At 31.6% G+C, this 18,934-nt stretch overlaps 1 protein-coding gene across 2 annotated transcripts; it reads left to right on the forward strand.

Moving 5' to 3' along the window:
• Nucleotides 1–8,981: 8,981 nt before the first annotated feature.
• LOC114190712 (sucrose nonfermenting 4-like protein) lies at nt 8,982–18,671 on the forward strand. 2 transcript variants are annotated; one of them, XM_028079693.1, is made up of 15 exons: nt 8,982–9,238; nt 9,349–9,392; nt 9,468–9,624; nt 9,874–9,961; nt 12,490–12,672; nt 14,352–14,459; nt 14,577–14,636; nt 14,747–14,836; nt 16,044–16,175; nt 16,506–16,650; nt 16,717–16,890; nt 17,427–17,490; nt 17,608–17,677; nt 18,154–18,271; nt 18,358–18,671. In XM_028079693.1, exons 3-15 carry the CDS (start codon nt 9,500–9,502, stop codon nt 18,450–18,452), a joined length of 1,452 nt encoding a protein of 483 aa, XP_027935494.1. In that variant the 5' UTR covers nt 8,982–9,238; nt 9,349–9,392; nt 9,468–9,499; the 3' UTR covers nt 18,453–18,671. The 2 variants fall into 2 exon arrangements, with proteins under 2 accessions (XP_027935494.1, XP_027935493.1); XM_028079692.1 differs by having other exon boundaries at nt 9,486–9,624.
• Nucleotides 18,672–18,934: the final 263 nt, after the last annotated feature.

Genomic DNA, 18,934 nt, shown 5'->3' on the forward strand with positions numbered 1-18,934 from the left:
GAGAGGTTGTCTCGCTTAGGCGAGTTGCTCTCGCCTGGGCGAGACCTCATACAGTGGCAAATTAAAAATCTTGGACGAACTCTCGCTCAAGCTAAACTGGCTCGCCTAGACAAGAAGTTATCTCGCTCAGGCAACTCCAGCTCGCCTAGGCGAGATTTCACGCAGTGACAGAGGTGATCTTCTGGTATTTTCGCGCAGGCGAGAGCGACTCGCCTGGGCGAAACTACCAGGAAATCCTCTCTGTTCTTCACATCTAAGCTCGCTCAGAATCATCCACCACCCAATTTCACACACAAGCAGTCTCAAACACCAATTAAACACACAATCACGCAATTACATCACTCATGAACACAATTCACATCAAATTCAGTTGAAAGATCAGTTTCCCTTACCTTAAATAATGGAGAATGCTTTGGGTGAGAGCAACTAAGAGAGGAGGGGCAGAATTCTTTAGTTTAACCTAGCAATTTCATTATTCAGACATGGATGAGTGAGGAACACTCGATTAGACTCAGAATAGTAACCAGATTTCTAGTTTAAATCTGGAATTGGACCTCAAAACGAAATTTGGAGCTTACCTGGAGGAAGAAAGGCTAGGGATGGAGGTAGCTTGAGGATTTGTCGGGGTCACTTCTCCAGCATCTGATTCAGGAGCAGAAGAAATTTGGTTAAGTTTGAAGGTAGCAATGTAGGGGATGATGGTGAAGTAGAAAGTGAAGTGTTTAGTGTGTTGGAAAGAGGGGAAGAAGGAGACTGAAATAAAGGGTTATTACAGGAACTCTAAACAAAAACAAATCTTGTATATATGTAAGAGAATGCAAGCTATTAAAATGGAATTATTTTAGTGTTGTTTTTGTATTTTTGCATATGTTGAATGATATGGTATAATAAATTGATGATAATATTATATTTGATGACCTACGTTATGAAGATATCCTCATACACAAGTTGTGTATAGTTAGTATCCTAAGGACTTAGAATGTATAATTTATCCTTAATGAATAAATAACAATGTTTGTATAGGTCTATGACATGTTTTTTTAGGTAATTGTGATTTTCTTTTCTTTTGTTACGAAAGGTATGTGCAAGTTGTCAGGATTATAAGGAGGGGGTATCACTGGGGAGATACAACACCAATGAGATCTGAGCCTAACCACATAAGACACTGACACCACTCTTAACCCAAAACCGGGTTTATGGGTAAGTTTCAACACAATAGTAGCAAATATATCTTTAACATTGGTTAACATTTCTATCTCATATTATAAAATTTACAAAATACTAAATCATGAACATAAGCATTGTAAATGAACTCACTACATAATTAATCATAATTGCTTGCACTATTGGTTATGCTAAGCCACGTAATTGATTTTATGGTTAGACATAATCGATTATGTGTCATTTTGCTATGTACACAAGCAAAATGTGGTCCTCGATTTAAGCTAATTATAAAATCACTTAACATCCTAACAGTAGTATATAATCAAACAAAAATAGGAACATTATTGCTTTGATAAAGTTTATGTTCTTTTACTTGGAAGTGCTAAGAAGTTTAATAAATATGATAACAACTTCAAATGTACAAAACCAATTAAAGGGATGTTGTTTATCCCTCAACCTCAATAATACAACCTCTGATGGTCAAGGTTGGCCAAAAAATTAAATTAAACGTATTTGAATGAAAAAAGTTAAAATGCAATGCTATCATACCTTACGTAGAATTTGGGATAATTACAAGAAAATGTGGTAGATGTTCAAAGAGTGAATAAAAGAAAAAAACACAACGTGTCAAAAGAAAGATTCCTGTTGTGAAATGCACTTCCTAAATGCAATAACAATGATGAATCTCATCTATAATGTGTAGACAATGATAACAGTTGAAGTGACGGGTTCATTCAATATTACAGTGTATGTTTCAAGGTTAGTAAAGATGGTAGTAACAGGTCTTTAGTCACTATAAGAAATTTTGTAATTACAAATAATTTTCTTTTGAAAAAAGAAAAACTTGTCGGCAAAATGGATTTTATAGATGAATTTTAGAATTTGTATTACCAATATAAATATATGTCAGTAATGAATATGTTGGTAATGAATTTTAGTAATTTCTCGATAAATTATACCAATAATGTTGATAATAAATTCTACCAATAATTAATTTGTTAAAGTTTATCGGTAAATTAATCGATAAAATCAATATCACATTTCTTGTTAAATTTGATGAAATATTTTTTATTATTGAATTGGGAATGAGTGAGAAGAGAAATAAAGAGGAAGAGTTGACAAAGGAAAAAAGAAGTGACACTGACAATATTAAAAGAGAAGATAATAGAGAAGAGGGAGATGTGGAAAAGAGGAGAAAGAGAAAATAAGAAAAGAAGAAGAGGAGAAATAAAAAAGAAAAAAAATAATATCATCAATCACAAAAAATTGTCATTAATTATTAATAGTCAAAATTATTTAATAAAAAAAAATTTAGTGACGAAATTTTGTTATTACTAACAAATTTTGATTATCAATAAAAAAAATTTATATGCAATTAATTTTTTTTATATAATAATTGCATGTTTATAAATAGTATCTAGTAATGAGAGTAATGGAGTGTTCGTTTAAATGGTTTGCACTGTTCAAGCAAATTTGGGAGTGCAGATCTCATGCAATGAGGGTGTTTTTTTACTACAATTTGCAGTGAAAGCAGAGAGCCTATTTGGGGGATGGATGATTTAATCCATCCACCCAAAAGTGAGGTGATTCGCATATATTTAGTTTAAGATTACGAAATTGCCCTTCCTTTTGGGAAACAACAGTTGGTGTGTGTGAATTGAATGCAATGGTGAGTGGTGAGAGCAGCGATGGGTTATCGGGGACGAAGATGAAGGAGGTGTTGGGATGTGGTGGGGGAGGAAGATCAAGGAGGGGGTGGACTGTGGTGGCGGATGAAGATGAAGGAGATGGTGGTGTATGGTGGGGATGAAGCTTGCGGAGGAATTGTGGTGCATAGGGTATGCACACTTATTACACAACTAGTGTGGTGCATTGTGTGTGTGTGTGTGTGTGTGTCTATGTGTGTGTGTGTGTGTCTATGTGTGTGTGTGTGTGTTTGTGTGTCTGTGTTTGTGTGTGTGTGTGTGTGTGTGTCTGTTTCTGTGTGTGTGTGTGTGTCTGTGTGTGTCTATGTCTGTGTGTGTCTGTGTGTGTGTGTGTCTCTGTGTGTGTGTGTCTTTGTGTGTGTGTCTATGTCTGTGTGTGTCTGTGTGTGTGTGTGTGTGGTACCAGTAGACATGTCAAAGTGAGCCAACCCAACTCATACGTCACCATGAGTCGGCTTGAAAATGAGTGAACCCAACCTGGCTCACTTTATGGTGAGCCAAAAATTTTGCAACCCGACTTAACCCACCACGGGTTGGTAGGTTAAGTGGGTTGGCTCACCAACCCACATAAACAAATTATTTATGCATTTATTTTTAAGTATTCAAATATTTGAATAATCTTTTAAACAATCCATGAGATGACGATCATAATAAAATGAAGAACTAATGTTTTCATCATGCTTACCATCAATATATGATGAATTGTTTTCAAGAAAGTTTTTATATAGTCCAAGAAAAAATGGCTAATACTACACATTTTCTGTCATGCTATTCAATAAAATATAAATAAAAAAACTACACATTTTTGTCATACTAATTTAGAAAAATTTGTTTATAGGACGGTTGCTTGAGTAATTTACTATAAAGATTATAGTTAAAGATGAAAGTATCAACGTATATAACTTAACAATCAAATTAATTAAACATTCAAACTATTCAAATATTATTGAGCATCATCCATCATCCTAACATTTAAAAATATGAAATCATGAACCTATATAATTAGAAATAGTAAATAATTATTAAAAAATACTGTAAAAAAATGTTGGTGGGTTAAGTGGGTCAACTCACCCTCAATCTGGCTCGAATTCGTTTAACCTGTGGGTTAAGTGAGTCGGGTTGAGTTCAACCCCCTTTTAAAAAAGTTGAATTTTTCTCGATCCAACCCGGTTCGAACCTGTAGTGAACCGGATTGGCTCACAGGTTAAAACCCTTTTTGACATCTCTAGGTACCGGTTATGTAACCAGTGCATTTTGTAAAGAGGAGAGTGACACCGATTACGTAACTGGTGTTGTGTGTTGTTTTTTTTTTGTTTTTTTTTTGTTTTTTTTGTATAACTTTTGTTTAAAATTTAATTATATAAATTTTTTTTAAAATTTAATTTTATAACTTTTTTTACATTCATAAAAATTTAAATTCTTTTATTTTAAAATGTCATATAATTTTAATATTTTTTAATTCGTATTAATTATTTATAATTATTTTTCTAACATCAAATTACAAAATCAATCTCTTTTTTCATCAAAAGTATTTTGGTAACTTTCTAATTTTATCTATTTTTAAAATTTATTTTATCTATCACATCAATCAAATATTTCATCAACTTGCATAAAATTTATCTCCAAATCCACTCACTTTATCCTCTAAATCCACTAAAAAAATACATAAATTCATCTACTCAAATTTACACAAACTCATATTCACATTCTCCCCCAACTCCATATCCTCAAAGGAGCACACCTTAACTCTTGTAATAAAAATTCCCAAAATTAAATGATGGGATACTTTATTTGTAGAAATGATATTTTGACAACTTTCTCTTACAACATAAAATGTCATCTTTTAAGTAATTTTTAAATATTAAAAATAAAAAATAAAAAAAATTACTTAAAAAATGACACTTAAAATAATAAAAAAATATTGTCAAAATTTAGTAGGAAAAAAAATCATTTTCCTTATTCATAAATGCAGCTAAAAACCATGTACAGGATATTATTGATATCATGTGAACTCATAAGTCACGTCATCTTTAACCTAATTTGAATTGTGTTTATTTTAGATTATTGATTAACATTTTCAAATACATTATTAACTTATTTTTTTTAATTTTTTTAAGTGGTTTGAACTGTGGAACTGTTTTGTTTTGGATTATTGATGAATATTTTTCAAATACACTTTTTTATATTTTTAATTGGTAAGAGCGAAAATAAGATAAATTTATTCAATATCATAACTTTATATATATATATATATATATATATATATATATATATTTATAACATATAACATAGGAGATTTTACATTCTCTGTAGAATACTTACTCTCATAAACATAAGTAGATAGATGTCTTTTAACATTTTAAACTTGCAGTCTTTCTGTCTATTCATTAATTTTTTAAGTATTACAATTATAATTTTTTTTTACCATAATATTAGTTAATTTTCAAACATTTTAAATAAATCATAAATTTGATTCGCAGATTAAATTAAATTGCACAATTATTAAAACCAAAATTATCAATAATATAATTCCCAGTTTTTAATTTACTTACAACAGTGTCTATATTTTTTACATGTATGCTTTTACATTATAGGGATGTAATCATATAATAGAAAAAAAACAATTATATTTTGGAAGATAATAATTTGTAATTTATGAAGAGTTTATTTTTTTTATCTTTAAATTATTTCTCAATTTTTTTTAAAATTAACTTATATATTATTTTACTTTTACATTTGTAAAAATTCTATAAAATATTCTCTCAGGGAGAAGATGTATAAAAATTATATTATAATCCATGCTTATCTACATATTATTTATTGAAAATAAAATTTTATATAATTTTTATAAAATACAAAACTATATAGATAATATTTTATAATTTTAAAAATAATATTTTTATACTATTTTTAATAATTAATATGTAAATAACAGATTATAATATAATTTTTATATGTTATTTTACATAATTTTTTTATAAAATATAGTTTCTAAAATAATTTAATGAAATATTTATCCTTTATGAAGACTTTACCTTCCATTTATCTTCTGCTCATATAAAAAACGACAACAAAGGCACGATTCCATTCTCTTATGATTCTTCATTCAAACCACATCAAATACATTAATAATCCAAACACTCTCAACTCATATTTCCTTTATGCACAAATAATACATCTTAAAAAAAAAAACGTGTAAATGTTAGAATCACAAAACTTAACTTTAAGAGTAATAGTTGAACATTATATATATTATATATACTAATAATCATAATCGCTCAAAACAAGAAAATTACATCATCATTAATGGCTGAATCACATGCATCCAATAAAAGTAAAAGAAAAAAAAATCTTTTTTATTTTTATATCTACCCTAAGAGCTAGAAACTATAACTATACCAGTGTGACCAAATCAAATACTCTGCGTCATAAAGCAATGAAAGGACTAACAACAACAAAATAATAATAATAATAAATAAATAAATAAATTTTATCTAAATCTTCATCTTTTGATTTAGGCAATCCCTTCATGAAAGACTATGCGTACTAAATTTATAAGTTGCATAATCTATTTATTATAATAAACATTAGTAATATAATATATGAAATCTCCACCAAAAAATATTACATTTAAATTTAAACAAAAACTCTGCATTAGCCATTATGAAATTAACAAAATTTATAGACACTCTTGTACTCAAGGTTGAATAGATAGTGTGCATGGGTGCCAGCGTGAGCATGCATGTACTATGTATGTATTAGCACCATTGGTAATTGTAAATTTAGTTAAAATAAACTGCATCAGAAAAAATAAGTCAGTTATTGATGAAGTGTTAAATGTTACTGTACAAAAATTAATTATTCAGTGCTACAACAAAATGAATTATTCCATGTTATATAAAAATTAATTGTTAAATTAGAAGGTTGGTAGTGCATAGTTATTTAAACGAGTTACTTATTTTAATTTATAAGTATTATGAATGCTGATTTAAATAATTTATATAAAATTTATTACAATGTTAAGGTTGTTAAAGTGAATGTTTAAATTACTTTTGCATATCTTTGCATTAATATGTAATGTTTAAATTATTACTATTATTTTTTAAAATATTTACTTTAAAAAAATGTCCTTCAATAATGTTTATACAATTAATAACATCTTAATATTTAAAATACTATTTTCTTGTTGTTTGTATTCCATAGTAAACATTTGATTTGAAAGATCTGTTATAAATCACAGCATTAAATTTTAGCTTACATAAAAGTAATGCTAATTCTACCAAACTTTTACACCAATACTTATATATATATATATATATATATATATATATATATATATATATATATATATATATATATATATATATATATATATATATATAATCTCATCACATATTTTTTCGATCTTAACTTATTTTTTACTTTTATAATATTTTTCTATCTTTCTTTTTGTTTTTTCAATTTAGGAGTGAATCTTTTCATTTTTTTTAATAAGTTACAATAAATGGTTGTATGTTATGGACCCCGAAATTTTTATGTTGAAACATCATGAGATGACATAAAATTTAATATTGAAGATTTTTTTGAACAAGATCTTGAATCATAGTAATAAAATAATATATTTCTATCTTAAAAAATATAGTTGTATTAAAGAAGTATTAATGAAGTGTAAGTTTTGTAAAAAATTTGTAGTAAAAGTTAGAGAACAGTTAAAAAATAATAACAGAATATATTAACATTTAAAGTTAACATGTTGATTTAATAACTAAAAAGTCTTGTTTATATTGAAAAGTAATTATAGAGAAGAATTCAAAATTACAAAACAGTCATAACAAGGGTTTGTCTAGAATAATTCATAGTTATTTTTAAAATAAAGAAAGAAAACATGACATTAATTTTTTTTATAAAATAAAACTATTTGATGCATGAAATAATTTGTAGAAATTATTCATATTAGCTTCTATTAAACTTGTTTTTTAATTTATATAAAAAGTAGTTCAAATTTATAATTTATTTTTTTCATTATTTCTTCCATAAGAGTATTATAGGGATAATTTTTCCATATCCTAAGTCATTAATCTCATTAATATTAAGTTTAGATTTTTGTTAGTAATATTTTAATTTTGAAGTGGTGAATGAAAAATAAACATAACTAAAAAAAGCTATCCAATGTAATGGGTTAATTCTCCATAATAGAAAAAAAAAAAAAAAGACAATAAAGCTACATAAACTTTTAGCTAAAGATAACTTGGTACCAAATTTGAAGAGAAAACGGTTAAAAAAAACAGTACTATTTAGCAAAAACGAAGTAAGTTATATTCATTGTCAGAGTTAAGTACACCAGCTATCTATCCAATCCAACATATACTATCAAGACCTGCAAAAAATGTAGTTTTTAGTTATTAGCAATTATGACTAATCAAGCATTGAGATGATAACTAATTTATGATTTACTTTTTTTGATGGGTTTAAAGTATAGTTTGTTTCTGACATTAAATTAGACAACCTTTCATTTTCTAAAACTTTGTTGTGAGACATTAAACATGATTCTATACTCAGTGTTGTTATGTTTTGTTGTTAGAGAGAAAAAGCAAACCACAAAACTAGAATTCTCTTATTTGAGGGAAATAAAAAAGAAACTGAATTGTGCCATTGAAGGAATCCCCAAGGTGGTCACGAGAAAAGAACTTGCAGCAGAGGTCTGTGGGGGACGCCATGAACATACCGAGCTGTAATGGTGGTCACATTACAAACGCACGTACTCCAAAATAATAACTTCATACTTTGAAGAAACAAAACTCTGATACGTTTGAATTAAAAAATAATATGAGCAAATGCAGACGAACACATAATTAAATTGAAGTTATTAGTGTTAACAGGAACACCAATGATTAAAAAGCTCTCATTAGATGGCAATAGCAACAGGAATAGCATGAATCCGACGACGGTTAGGCGTTTTTGTTTTCATGTTTGAATTGTAGTTTTCCGTTTTAAGAACGGTGGCCTGACAGTGGCACGCAATTCTGGCATTGGCACGCAATTTAACTAAGGACTGTGTTTTTTTCTCTGTTTCCTACTCTGTCCCTTTATTCTCTCCCCATTTTATGGTGTTTGCCCTTGTGATTGTATTTTCTTCATCATTACTATTTTCAATTTTATTTGGCCCGTCACGTTTTTCTACTCTCTTTCTTCTTCTATTCTTCAGTATTTAACCAACACACAATCCACAATGCATTCCCATCTTCTTCAACCTCTCTCTCTATATATACCAAGGCCTTGTGATCTAAACTAAATTCAATCCAACTTTAACATGCTTTAGTTGATTGCTGCATTATTTGTTTAGTTCGATTCAGTTTTTTCTTTTACTGGTAATATAATTTTTTCTTTTCGGTTGTTTATTCTGTGAGAGTGAAGTTGTCTGTATCTATTTTCGTGTCTGTGTTGCTTGTTTGATGGCACTGAGTTTTGTTGATTTCAGGTACTGAGTTGTCGTTTTTGTGATTTTTGATCGCGGCGGAGAAGGTATGCTGCACTGCATGCGTTAGTGTTGAGGTCGTTTCTGCTCTGCTTTGGTATATATATTGTTCCGATTGTTAGTGTTGGTTGAGTTTGCAGGTTTTGGTGTGGAAATGTTCGGGGCTGGGACGAGTAGAGGGCAGGGGAGCGGTGAGCCGGTGGGACCCGTTTTGGTTTCGAGGCGTTTTGTTTGGCCTCACGGTGGAAGAATGGTGTTTCTAACAGGTTCCTTCACGAGGTAACGACTTGAGTTATTGAATTGTTTATTGCCACGGTGGTTCTGTTGTAGCCGTTTTGATCTTTTAGATACGCGTGTGTGCGTTATTAAACATGGGGAAGTGTGACCGTGCGATGGTGTGTGTGTGTGTCACTGAATGTCACTTTGATTGCTTTTTTTTTTTGGCTGTTTTCTAACTTTTTGGTAGTTCGTTTTTTTTTTAACTGCAGAATATAATTAATTTAAATACTTCCCCTTTTTTGTACTCAGATGGCAGGCAATTGTACCTATGTCACCCAGGGAAGGATGTCCGACTGAATTTGAAGTTATTTGCGCCTTAACGCCTGGATATCATAAGGTTGTTTGGCTTGGCCTCTATGAATTTTCGAAAACCTGAGGAAACTAACTTATAATAAAAAGAATTGTCTTGTTCCCATATATGGTCAATGTTTTAGGTCAGAATGCACCTCTTTCTCTTTATCAGAGTTGGGGATCGGGAGGTCACTGTCACTCACAGAGAAAGGATAAACAAGGAGCTTGCTTGTGAACTAATTGCGTTAAACAACTGAGATTTTAATGTGATAGAATAGTCAAAGAAACAAGTAAACAACTTCATGATGATATTTATCTTTCTTAACCAGTTTGTTTAACTTATAGTCTCATTTTTATTTTTATGCTGTAAATATGATTTCAAAATTAAATGTCAATGGTTGAAATTTAAAATCAAGTACTTTTTGGTAATTTGCATCATTCAAGAAAGTCATATATGCAATTTTTTCACAGACAACATGACCATCTAGATTGTAGGTTAGATTAAAAGGTATTGTTGATGTTATCATGTAATGCTTAAAGTTCTGTGTCTTTGTGCTTAGTCCAGATGGAAGATTAGACCACCTTCTATCTAAAACTTTAATAATATGACTATGGAGAAAGACACATTGCTGTTCAAGCAACCCATTTAACAAAATCTTTTATCATGTCATGTTGATTCACATCAATTAAAAACTTGTATTAATTTTTTTCTTACTGCATGTCATCCGATAAAAGGAAGAATTAAAATAAATAATCATGCCCTTTTTAAAGACACATTGAGGGTGCAAGTACTTGAGTGGCCTATTGGACGATTGAACCAGATGGTATATAATTTCAGTGAGAATTAAACCTTTTTTTGTATTAAATTTGATTCATTTGAAGGTGCAATTTCTGATGCGATTAATTTTTCTAAAACTTTGTTTTGCTGATGCTTTGGCCTAGCTTATGTAAAACTTCTATTCAATCCCTTATAAAGCAAAAAAAAAAAAGGAGAGTAAGCTTTATGAGATTTTCTACGAATTGACACGGGTAAATATACACTCTTGATCAGGTATACAATTTTTCAGTAACATATAGCTTTATTATGATCTTTCTATTTATATTCTTTCTTTGCTTGAGAATCAGTTTCTTTATTGTTGGTGTAAACATTTTTATAGTTACATTTATGGACTGTTAGAATGTAAGAAGAATATGTAATAGTATCTTGATTGTTCTTAGCATAATTTAGCGCATCTTTGATTATCTTGAAGATTAGTTTAATATTTCCCTGTTATATGATGATTTGTTTCCTGATATAATTAACATTATGATCTAGTATTACGGTATTAGTATAAATAAGTGTGCTTTATATTTTATATCATCCCGTAACTCATTAAAATTCACCAGATTTTTATTCAAACTTGCTATTCTGTCAACTTTCTCCTTCAATAATTAAAAACTTACAGTTTCAATATGATATCAGAGTGGCAATATCCTCCTTGACTGGTCATGTCACTATAGTATTCTGCGGTGGCGTTCCCATAAAATCTGACTACTCCCTTTTACCATTGTTGTTTGCCACTGCCGGCAAGTTTTCCTGTGGCCGCAAATTTTTTTTCTGAGATGTAACTCAAGCTTCATTCTTAGTCCTTGTCATTGGCCATGGTCACTTTTGTTTCTATCCTAAACCATCTGATGTTCGTCATGATGTTTTATGTTCACTGCTGATTGTCTGGGTAATTTAGTTTTTCCAATGAGTTAGTGATAGACTGACTGATTCATACCAGCCTCTTACTGAATCATTCTGATGGCGATTTCTCGAGTCTGACTGATAAGTCATGCACCTGGTCATGCAACATTCCAGCTAACTCTCTAGGATGATGATCATTCCAGATATGATAGAGCCCATGTTATATTGAAAGAATTTATTTGTAACAACCATAAAGCTTACAAGCTAAACTTGAGTGGGTGTTAGAGTATATATGAAAATATCCAATAAGCTTTGGATTATTAACCTCAGTAATCTTTAACTGCAGGGTGAGTAATAGAATATATGAAAATTTACCATTAGTGTCTTGATTTATCTTGGAAGAATTAGGAGTATCCTAAATCATCTCTTCGGATTAGTTTCCGTTTTCTTTATTTAGCTTTAGGACTATGATCAGTTATCGGTATAAAGAAGGGTCAGCACTTTGTGCTCTGTAAAAATATTGAACACATCAAATATTTCATAATTCGATTCTAAATGACCATTCATCCTCAATACCTTAAGCCCTATATGTTCAACAAGGACATTAGTAGATTTGGTTCTTATAATTTAAACAGGATTACAAATTTAAGTCATTGCATATTTGGTATGAATATTTAAATTTTGATAACATGTTTGTTCTACATGATGACATAGTTTGTAGCTTTGCTTTTGCTTTTTCTTTGACGTTTTTTACATTTTGGCCTGTAATAATCACTAATTTGTTGCTATTGTTTAATATAATACAACTGTCTTGCACAGTAACTGATATTTACGGGAAAATTGTGATATGGAAAGTGTATTTCTTTCATTATTACGTTTATAACATTGTTTCCACTTTTGTGCAGTACAAATTTAATGTAGATGGTGAGTGGCGGCATGATGCGCATCAGCCATTTGTATATGGGGACGATGGGATATTTAATATTTTTTATGTAGGGAGACAACCAGTTATTTTTCCTCCTATCTTAAGTGCTGAAACACCTGGTCGATCCCACATGGAGGTTGACAACGATGTCGTTGGGCATGTGGTAAGTTTTTTCTCCAATACGATCTTTATCGCCTTGACTGTTGCATATATGTGTTTGGATAGTATTCTAAAGAATATAGAGTATTACAAGTGAATGAAACTTACAGCTATCGTTATCCTTAAAGTATATTTTCTTCTGTTAACTTAAACTAGCATGCATGCATTTTAGTCCTACTTGGACATTTTTATCATGTGTGTGTGAAACTACCTATGTAGCTGACGTTTCTGATTTTGATGAAAGGCAAGAAGATGCTGATGTGATATAACTTAAGATATTAAATGATAAATTCATGACTACTCTCATTTTTCCACAAATCCACCCAAAAAAGTGCAAGAACCTTCTTTGCTTGCTTACCTGGAAGTGGATAGGAATTTTGAGCTTACTTGTAACGCCATGTATGTGACAGTTGTTGCTGCTAGGGTCAAGACAATTTGTTGCTAACAGGGTCATGTCATGGCAGTAGTAAATCCCATTTCCTTAAATGACCGAACTTAGAATTTAAGATGAGAATCATATATTGATTAGAAGAAATAATGAAGATTTATTTACTTTAAGGCGACTTCTTTTCCTTTTATGATGATATAGAAGCAATCTTCAGCCTTCATCTTTCATAAGCGTTTGGAATAATTGGTATTTGACATGGTATCAAAGCCTCTTATGAGTTTTGACCAAGTGGTTGGGATTTCAATCCTTCACACCCTCACTTTTCAAAATAAAAAGTTCAATGTCAGCAAACAGTAGAGTAGACTGATGCATGTCAGCATTTCAAGCTCAAAGGGCACTTGTGTAAGGGAGTTGTAGCAGTAAAAAACTATAAAAACAAATTAAGACTAAAAATCTAGGTAAGAGTCTTGTTCAGCACTCTATGTACCCAATCTTAAGCATTAAGTTAATAACCTAAGTTTTTGGAACAATTAATATTTGACGGCCTTGTTCCTCTTACCACAGTGACACAGCAAAAGGAAATCATTAGAAGAAACTTATTCTTAAAGGATTATTTTAATAACTTTCAAGGTCAAATGTGTTTACCTGATTCCCTTAAGGAGTTTCCTTTTCTCGGTGAGAGATAATTTTTGTGGACATTCCCTTGCCCATTTTGTGGAACAATGTCTTTTGTTTAGCTTCAAAGGCTATGGACTGAGTAGGGAAAGTCTCTATAGTGATGCACTGGCTATGCTGTTCTATGTCATGTCTGGCTCGAGAGATATGTTGTATGTTCAAGAACTCTCTTCTAAGCCTCTAGATCTAACAAGGGACTGTCATTTTTCTGGCATCTCTTTTGGGTAAAACCTATAATCTATTTAACTGATTCTTTATCACATATGTACAAAGGGGTTGGAGAACCTTATTCTATTGACAATTTTGTTTTTGTTTTTCTTGTTTCTTGTTTCTTTCTTATATAAGATGTTGTTAACTTGTACTCTCTCTCTGGGGTGTGTGTGTGTGCACACTTTCTTTCTTTCCTGTAGTAATATTTCTTTTTTACTCAAATAAAAAAATTATGCTGGAAATTCTTGAATCCTTTAAGCATTAATGTTTGCTCGAAAGAAAGAAAGAAATTTTTTGTATTCTATATCCTTTTCTTAAAATGGCGTCAGAATTAGTTTGGTTCCATAATCCTTTTCGTCCTGAAATTATGTTAAACTAAAAAATCTACCTTGACATTGAAACTTTTTCAGGAAGCTAAACCCAGGATGTCAGAGTCTGATCTGCAGGTCTCACAACATCGTATTTCGGTTTTCTTGTCTACACATACTGCTTATGAGTTGCTTCCCGAGTCAGGCAAGGTATGAATACTTCTTCTCTCCTAATCTTTTAATGTGTCCAACTGGCCATTCAATAATAGTTTCTGTTCTTATGTGGAGCTCAACATCAGCTATAGATTTGATTTATTGAAATTTCAGGTTGTTGCCTTGGATACAACTTTACCAGTTAAGCAAGCATTCCATACTCTTTATCAAGAAGTATGTTTTTTTCTTCCACTCTTAAAACTAATAATGAATAGGTGTTTATCTCTTTTTTTTCAAATCAGAGAATACACCCACACTCGTTATGTATGTTTATCTGCTTTCAGGGAATATCTACAGCTCCTGTGTGGGATTCTAGCAAGTGCCAGTTTGTTGGAATGCTTAGTGCTATGGACTTCATTTTAATACTAAAAGAGGTTTGTCAGGAATAACATTTTATTAAAACATCCTGTGTCAGGTTCTAGTGTAAGTAACTAAAAAAGAAAACTTGTCAAATGGTAATTAATGACAAAAAATGAAATTTCCAAAATGTATATCTTGAACTATGCTTAGACTATTGTGAAGTTGAAAGAAATCACAAGGAACGTGATAATACTTGATCTATTCTTTGGTTTATTCATGGCATACATTAATGTTGCAAATCTTAGTTGTACTTTGCCATCACTGGTAAACATGTATTTTGGTCCAATTACCAATCATTTTGGCTTTACATGCGACTAGTTAATCTCATGAAATATTTTAGTGAATTTTCTAAGGAGAACATTGAATATGTGCCTGCTGGATCCTTGATGCTTTGTTCTTGTGAAACTTTTAATTCTTTTTCCCCTCTCCTCACTGTGTCCTTGTTGCAGCAGCAGTTGTATATCTTTTCTTGCTTCTGTTCTGTCCTATTTGTCACTTTTGATGCCAAACAAAACCATAAGTTCTTCCTAAATTCTTTAACTTAACACGGTATTGGAGCTGAAATTGATGCCCTCTCCGTAGTTCCCAGTGGTTTTTTTCGCAGTCAAATTCAAACCTTTATTCTTTTTTCCCTCTCCTTCTCATTGTCCTTGTTCTAGCAGTAATTTTCCTATAGATATTTCTGGACTGCATCCTGGCTGCTGTTCTATTCTATTTTCTGTTGTTGACGATCAAGAAAACCCTAATTTCTTCAACAAAATCTTGGTTCTATTGTGACCCTATAGAGCTTTTATTAATGGAATTGTTTTCATCTTCACAAACGGCGTGCTTTGTTTAGTCACTTGATGGTTTTCTGACAACCTGGGTGTAATGCTAGATATCTACCATCCTAAGTTATTATAGTGTATACCTGTCCAGAAGATTTTCCATTCTCTGATTGCTCTGATTTTCTTTCTCCTAGAAAGCCCTCATGAGCAAATCAATGGAATCTGTCATGCCTTGCCCTGTTGGCATGTGAAGATCGTTACTGGCCCTATACTGGTCTACACTTCTCGTGATTCAGTTACACGGATAAATTTTTTCTCTAAAATACCATCTGATTCAACATCTTTGATTTTTATAGCACTCTTATAGAGAAATACACAGCTATATCACTCTTATAGAGAAATACACGGCACGTTTCTGTAAATTCTGTGGCTCATCTAACATGCTTAATTTCAGTTGGGGATTCATGAAACAAACATGACTGAAGAACAACTTGAGACACATACTATAGCAGCATGGAGAGAGGCAAAGGAACAAGAAGGCGCAATTGATAGCAGAGGGAAAAAATACCCTCAACATTTAGTTCATGTAAGTGCTTCTGAGCAGTTGCGACAAATATTCCACGTATCAAATTTATTTTCCAATTTCATATATTCGTGATATTGTTTACATTTTAGGTAAGTTCAAAAGGTCGTATGCTCTAGAAATAGGGAATTAATCCGGGATTCCACTACATATGATTGACTAAAATTATATTTATTAATCGATAGATAGATAGATAGATAAATTAAATGTGATTTCAACATTATAACTTTGATGGGATTGCTTGTTAGTCATGTATTTCCTGCTGATTGTGATTTCATGTTATCTTTTATGATTGTATAGTATTTCATTGCTATGTTTATACATATTCTGCAGGCTGGGCCCCTTGAGTGTCTAAAAGATGTTGCTTTAAAAATTTTGCAAAACAAGGTGGCAACAGTTCCTATTATCCATTCCTCTTCAGAGGATGGTTCATTTCCTCAGCTGCTACACCTTGCTTCCCTCTCAGAAATACTAAAATGTAAGCTTCTAGATTTATTGGCTAAGCATAAATGGTTTGGAACTAAAGTATGGACTTACTTTTCAGGTATATGCAGGCATTTTAAGCACTCTTGGGATTCCTTGCCAATTCTTCAGCTACCAATTAGTATGTTACCTATAGGTACATGGGTGTCAAAATTGGGGGAATCCAATAAACAGCCACTTGCTATGCTATGGCCACATGCTTCTCTTAGTGAAGCTCTGTCTCTGTTGATTCAAGGTGACTATTCTTCTCTTTCAAAGCAGGTCAAGTCTTTTGTTCTGGCTAGATGTTGAATGGTCATTAAGTTTGTTTCCTCAAGTTACAGTTATTTTTCCTCCTCAACAAAAGGAATTCTTTCAAAGCCTTATATTTAAAAAGTGTGTATCACTAAAGGAAGGGAACAGAAAATCAAAGATAGATTTTTGGATAGATGCATCTGATGCACCATTATGCACCGAGTGTCTAAACCTATAGAAACAAGTAGTGAGTTGGTCAAAACAGCATGATGGGACTCAAATCCGAAAATATCATGTCAATTGTCTGTTTTTATTATCCAGCTTACAGAGAAAATGATATACCACTTCTACCTTGGTATTTTCAAATTTGGAGTTTTTCATTCTTTGATACGGGAATAATTTTCCCCTTGCAATAGGAACTAAGAACTTCATAATTCTTGATTTATTATATAGTAGTGGTATTAATGTTAGAAGCAAAATAAATCCATATTAATTATTCTGTATCTTGTGGTATCTTATGTTTGCTGTCGTTTGCAGCTGGAATTAGCTCCATACCAATTGTGGATATTAATTATTCATTACAAGATATCTATTCTAGAAGGTAGAAAATCTCATTTTTTTCCTGTGTTCACATTTGTGATTCTCACTTTTATGCTTAAAAGGAGATGTTCCATAAAAATAAGCATCTATGTGATTTGTATTGATATTTTCTTCTCAGGGACATTATTGCCTTGGTTAGAGATAAAATTTATGCAAGGATAGATCTGCATGGGTTTAGTATCCATCAGGTAATTCCTCTCTCTCTCTCTCTCTAAATTCGTGTGACTCTATTGGTAACTTATCCTTAATTATTGTATTTTTTGTAATGAAAGCTAATCAATAATGTAATCTTTTGTTTTGATGACTCTCAAAGGTCACCGCAGCCTTTAGTCCTCTACATCTAAAAGTGAATCATTCCTAACCCACTAGCAATGATCATATTTTAATGAACTGTATCTCTTGTGTGTTTTTCTTTCCTCCTAATCACTAGTTGCACACGTATCTTGTGGTATTTGAACCTGAACCATATAACATGCCACTTCTACTTCAACCTGAGACTGAGTCAGCATGAATGTTGTTTAGTTGAGCATTCTTGTATTGAAAATATACCTAAGGTTTGGACTCTAGTTTTGGCTTATTTTAGAGTGTGCTTAATTGATGCCAAAAGAAAAAAAAATCGTTTATTGTGTGATGAACTTGTATAAATTGGGCTTTATGGTTGCAGGCATTGCTTTTGGGACGAGATGCAGGTTTTCCCAGCGGGCTCCCGAATGGGCCGAGATGTCATATGTGTTTGAGATCTGATTCATTATACCAAGTGATGGAGCGGTTGACAGACCCTGGTATTTCTTCTGCACTCACAAACAATCCCCTCCCTCCCCCTTTCTTCATCAAAAACAAAAAACCAATAAATAGATTCTCTTTACAGGTGTTAGAAGACTGGTGGTTGTGGAGGCGGGTACCCTGCGTGTGGAAGGTATCATTTCCATTGGTGACATCTTCAGATTCTTGTTATGCTGCTAGTTGGGGAGATATAGCTATCATTTTGAATAAAGGGAATAATTGCAGTGCAAGCCCCGGAAAGTACTTGTTCTATCAAAACTATTTATTTTATCTCAGTTATTTATGAACCTGCCATCGTTATTTGCTTCATTTTGGTCTTTGGTTACTTACACGGGCACCTTCAGCTGTGACCCGAAAACTACTCTAAATTCAGGGATTAGTTATTTATCCTTTAAACAACTTCACAGTGTCATGATTTTCTCCTTCGTGCTGTGCTAACAGAAATCAAGGACGAACAAAAAAAGAAAGGACCTGTAATAGGGTAAATATTTTGCTGGCACATCACTGGCTGGCTGATCCTATGCGACTAGGATTAAAAGTGGATTAAAAAGGTTTTTAGCCTCTAAACATTGACCTCAAATTTGAATTGAATCTCAAACCAGATTTTGATATAATTTAATTTCTAAATTTTAAAAAGTAAATTAAAATATTCTGACCAGGTT

Source organism: Vigna unguiculata, chromosome 7 (genome assembly GCF_004118075.2).
Source record: "Vigna unguiculata cultivar IT97K-499-35 chromosome 7, ASM411807v1, whole genome shotgun sequence".
Lineage (NCBI taxonomy): Eukaryota > Viridiplantae > Streptophyta > Magnoliopsida > Fabales > Fabaceae > Vigna > Vigna unguiculata.

Excerpts from the sequence above, each read along its gene's own strand:
- LOC114190712 (XM_028079693.1), top strand. The coding sequence starts at position 9,500 with ATGTTCGGGGCTGGGACGAGTAGAGGGCAGGGGAGCGGTGAGCCGGTG. Across the intron at positions 16,651-16,716 it reads CCTCTCAGAAATACTAAAAT|GTATATGCAGGCATTTTAAG; the intron begins GTAAGCTTCTAG and ends CTTACTTTTCAG. Across the intron at positions 16,891-17,426 it reads TCTGTCTCTGTTGATTCAAG|CTGGAATTAGCTCCATACCA; the intron begins GTGACTATTCTT and ends TGTCGTTTGCAG.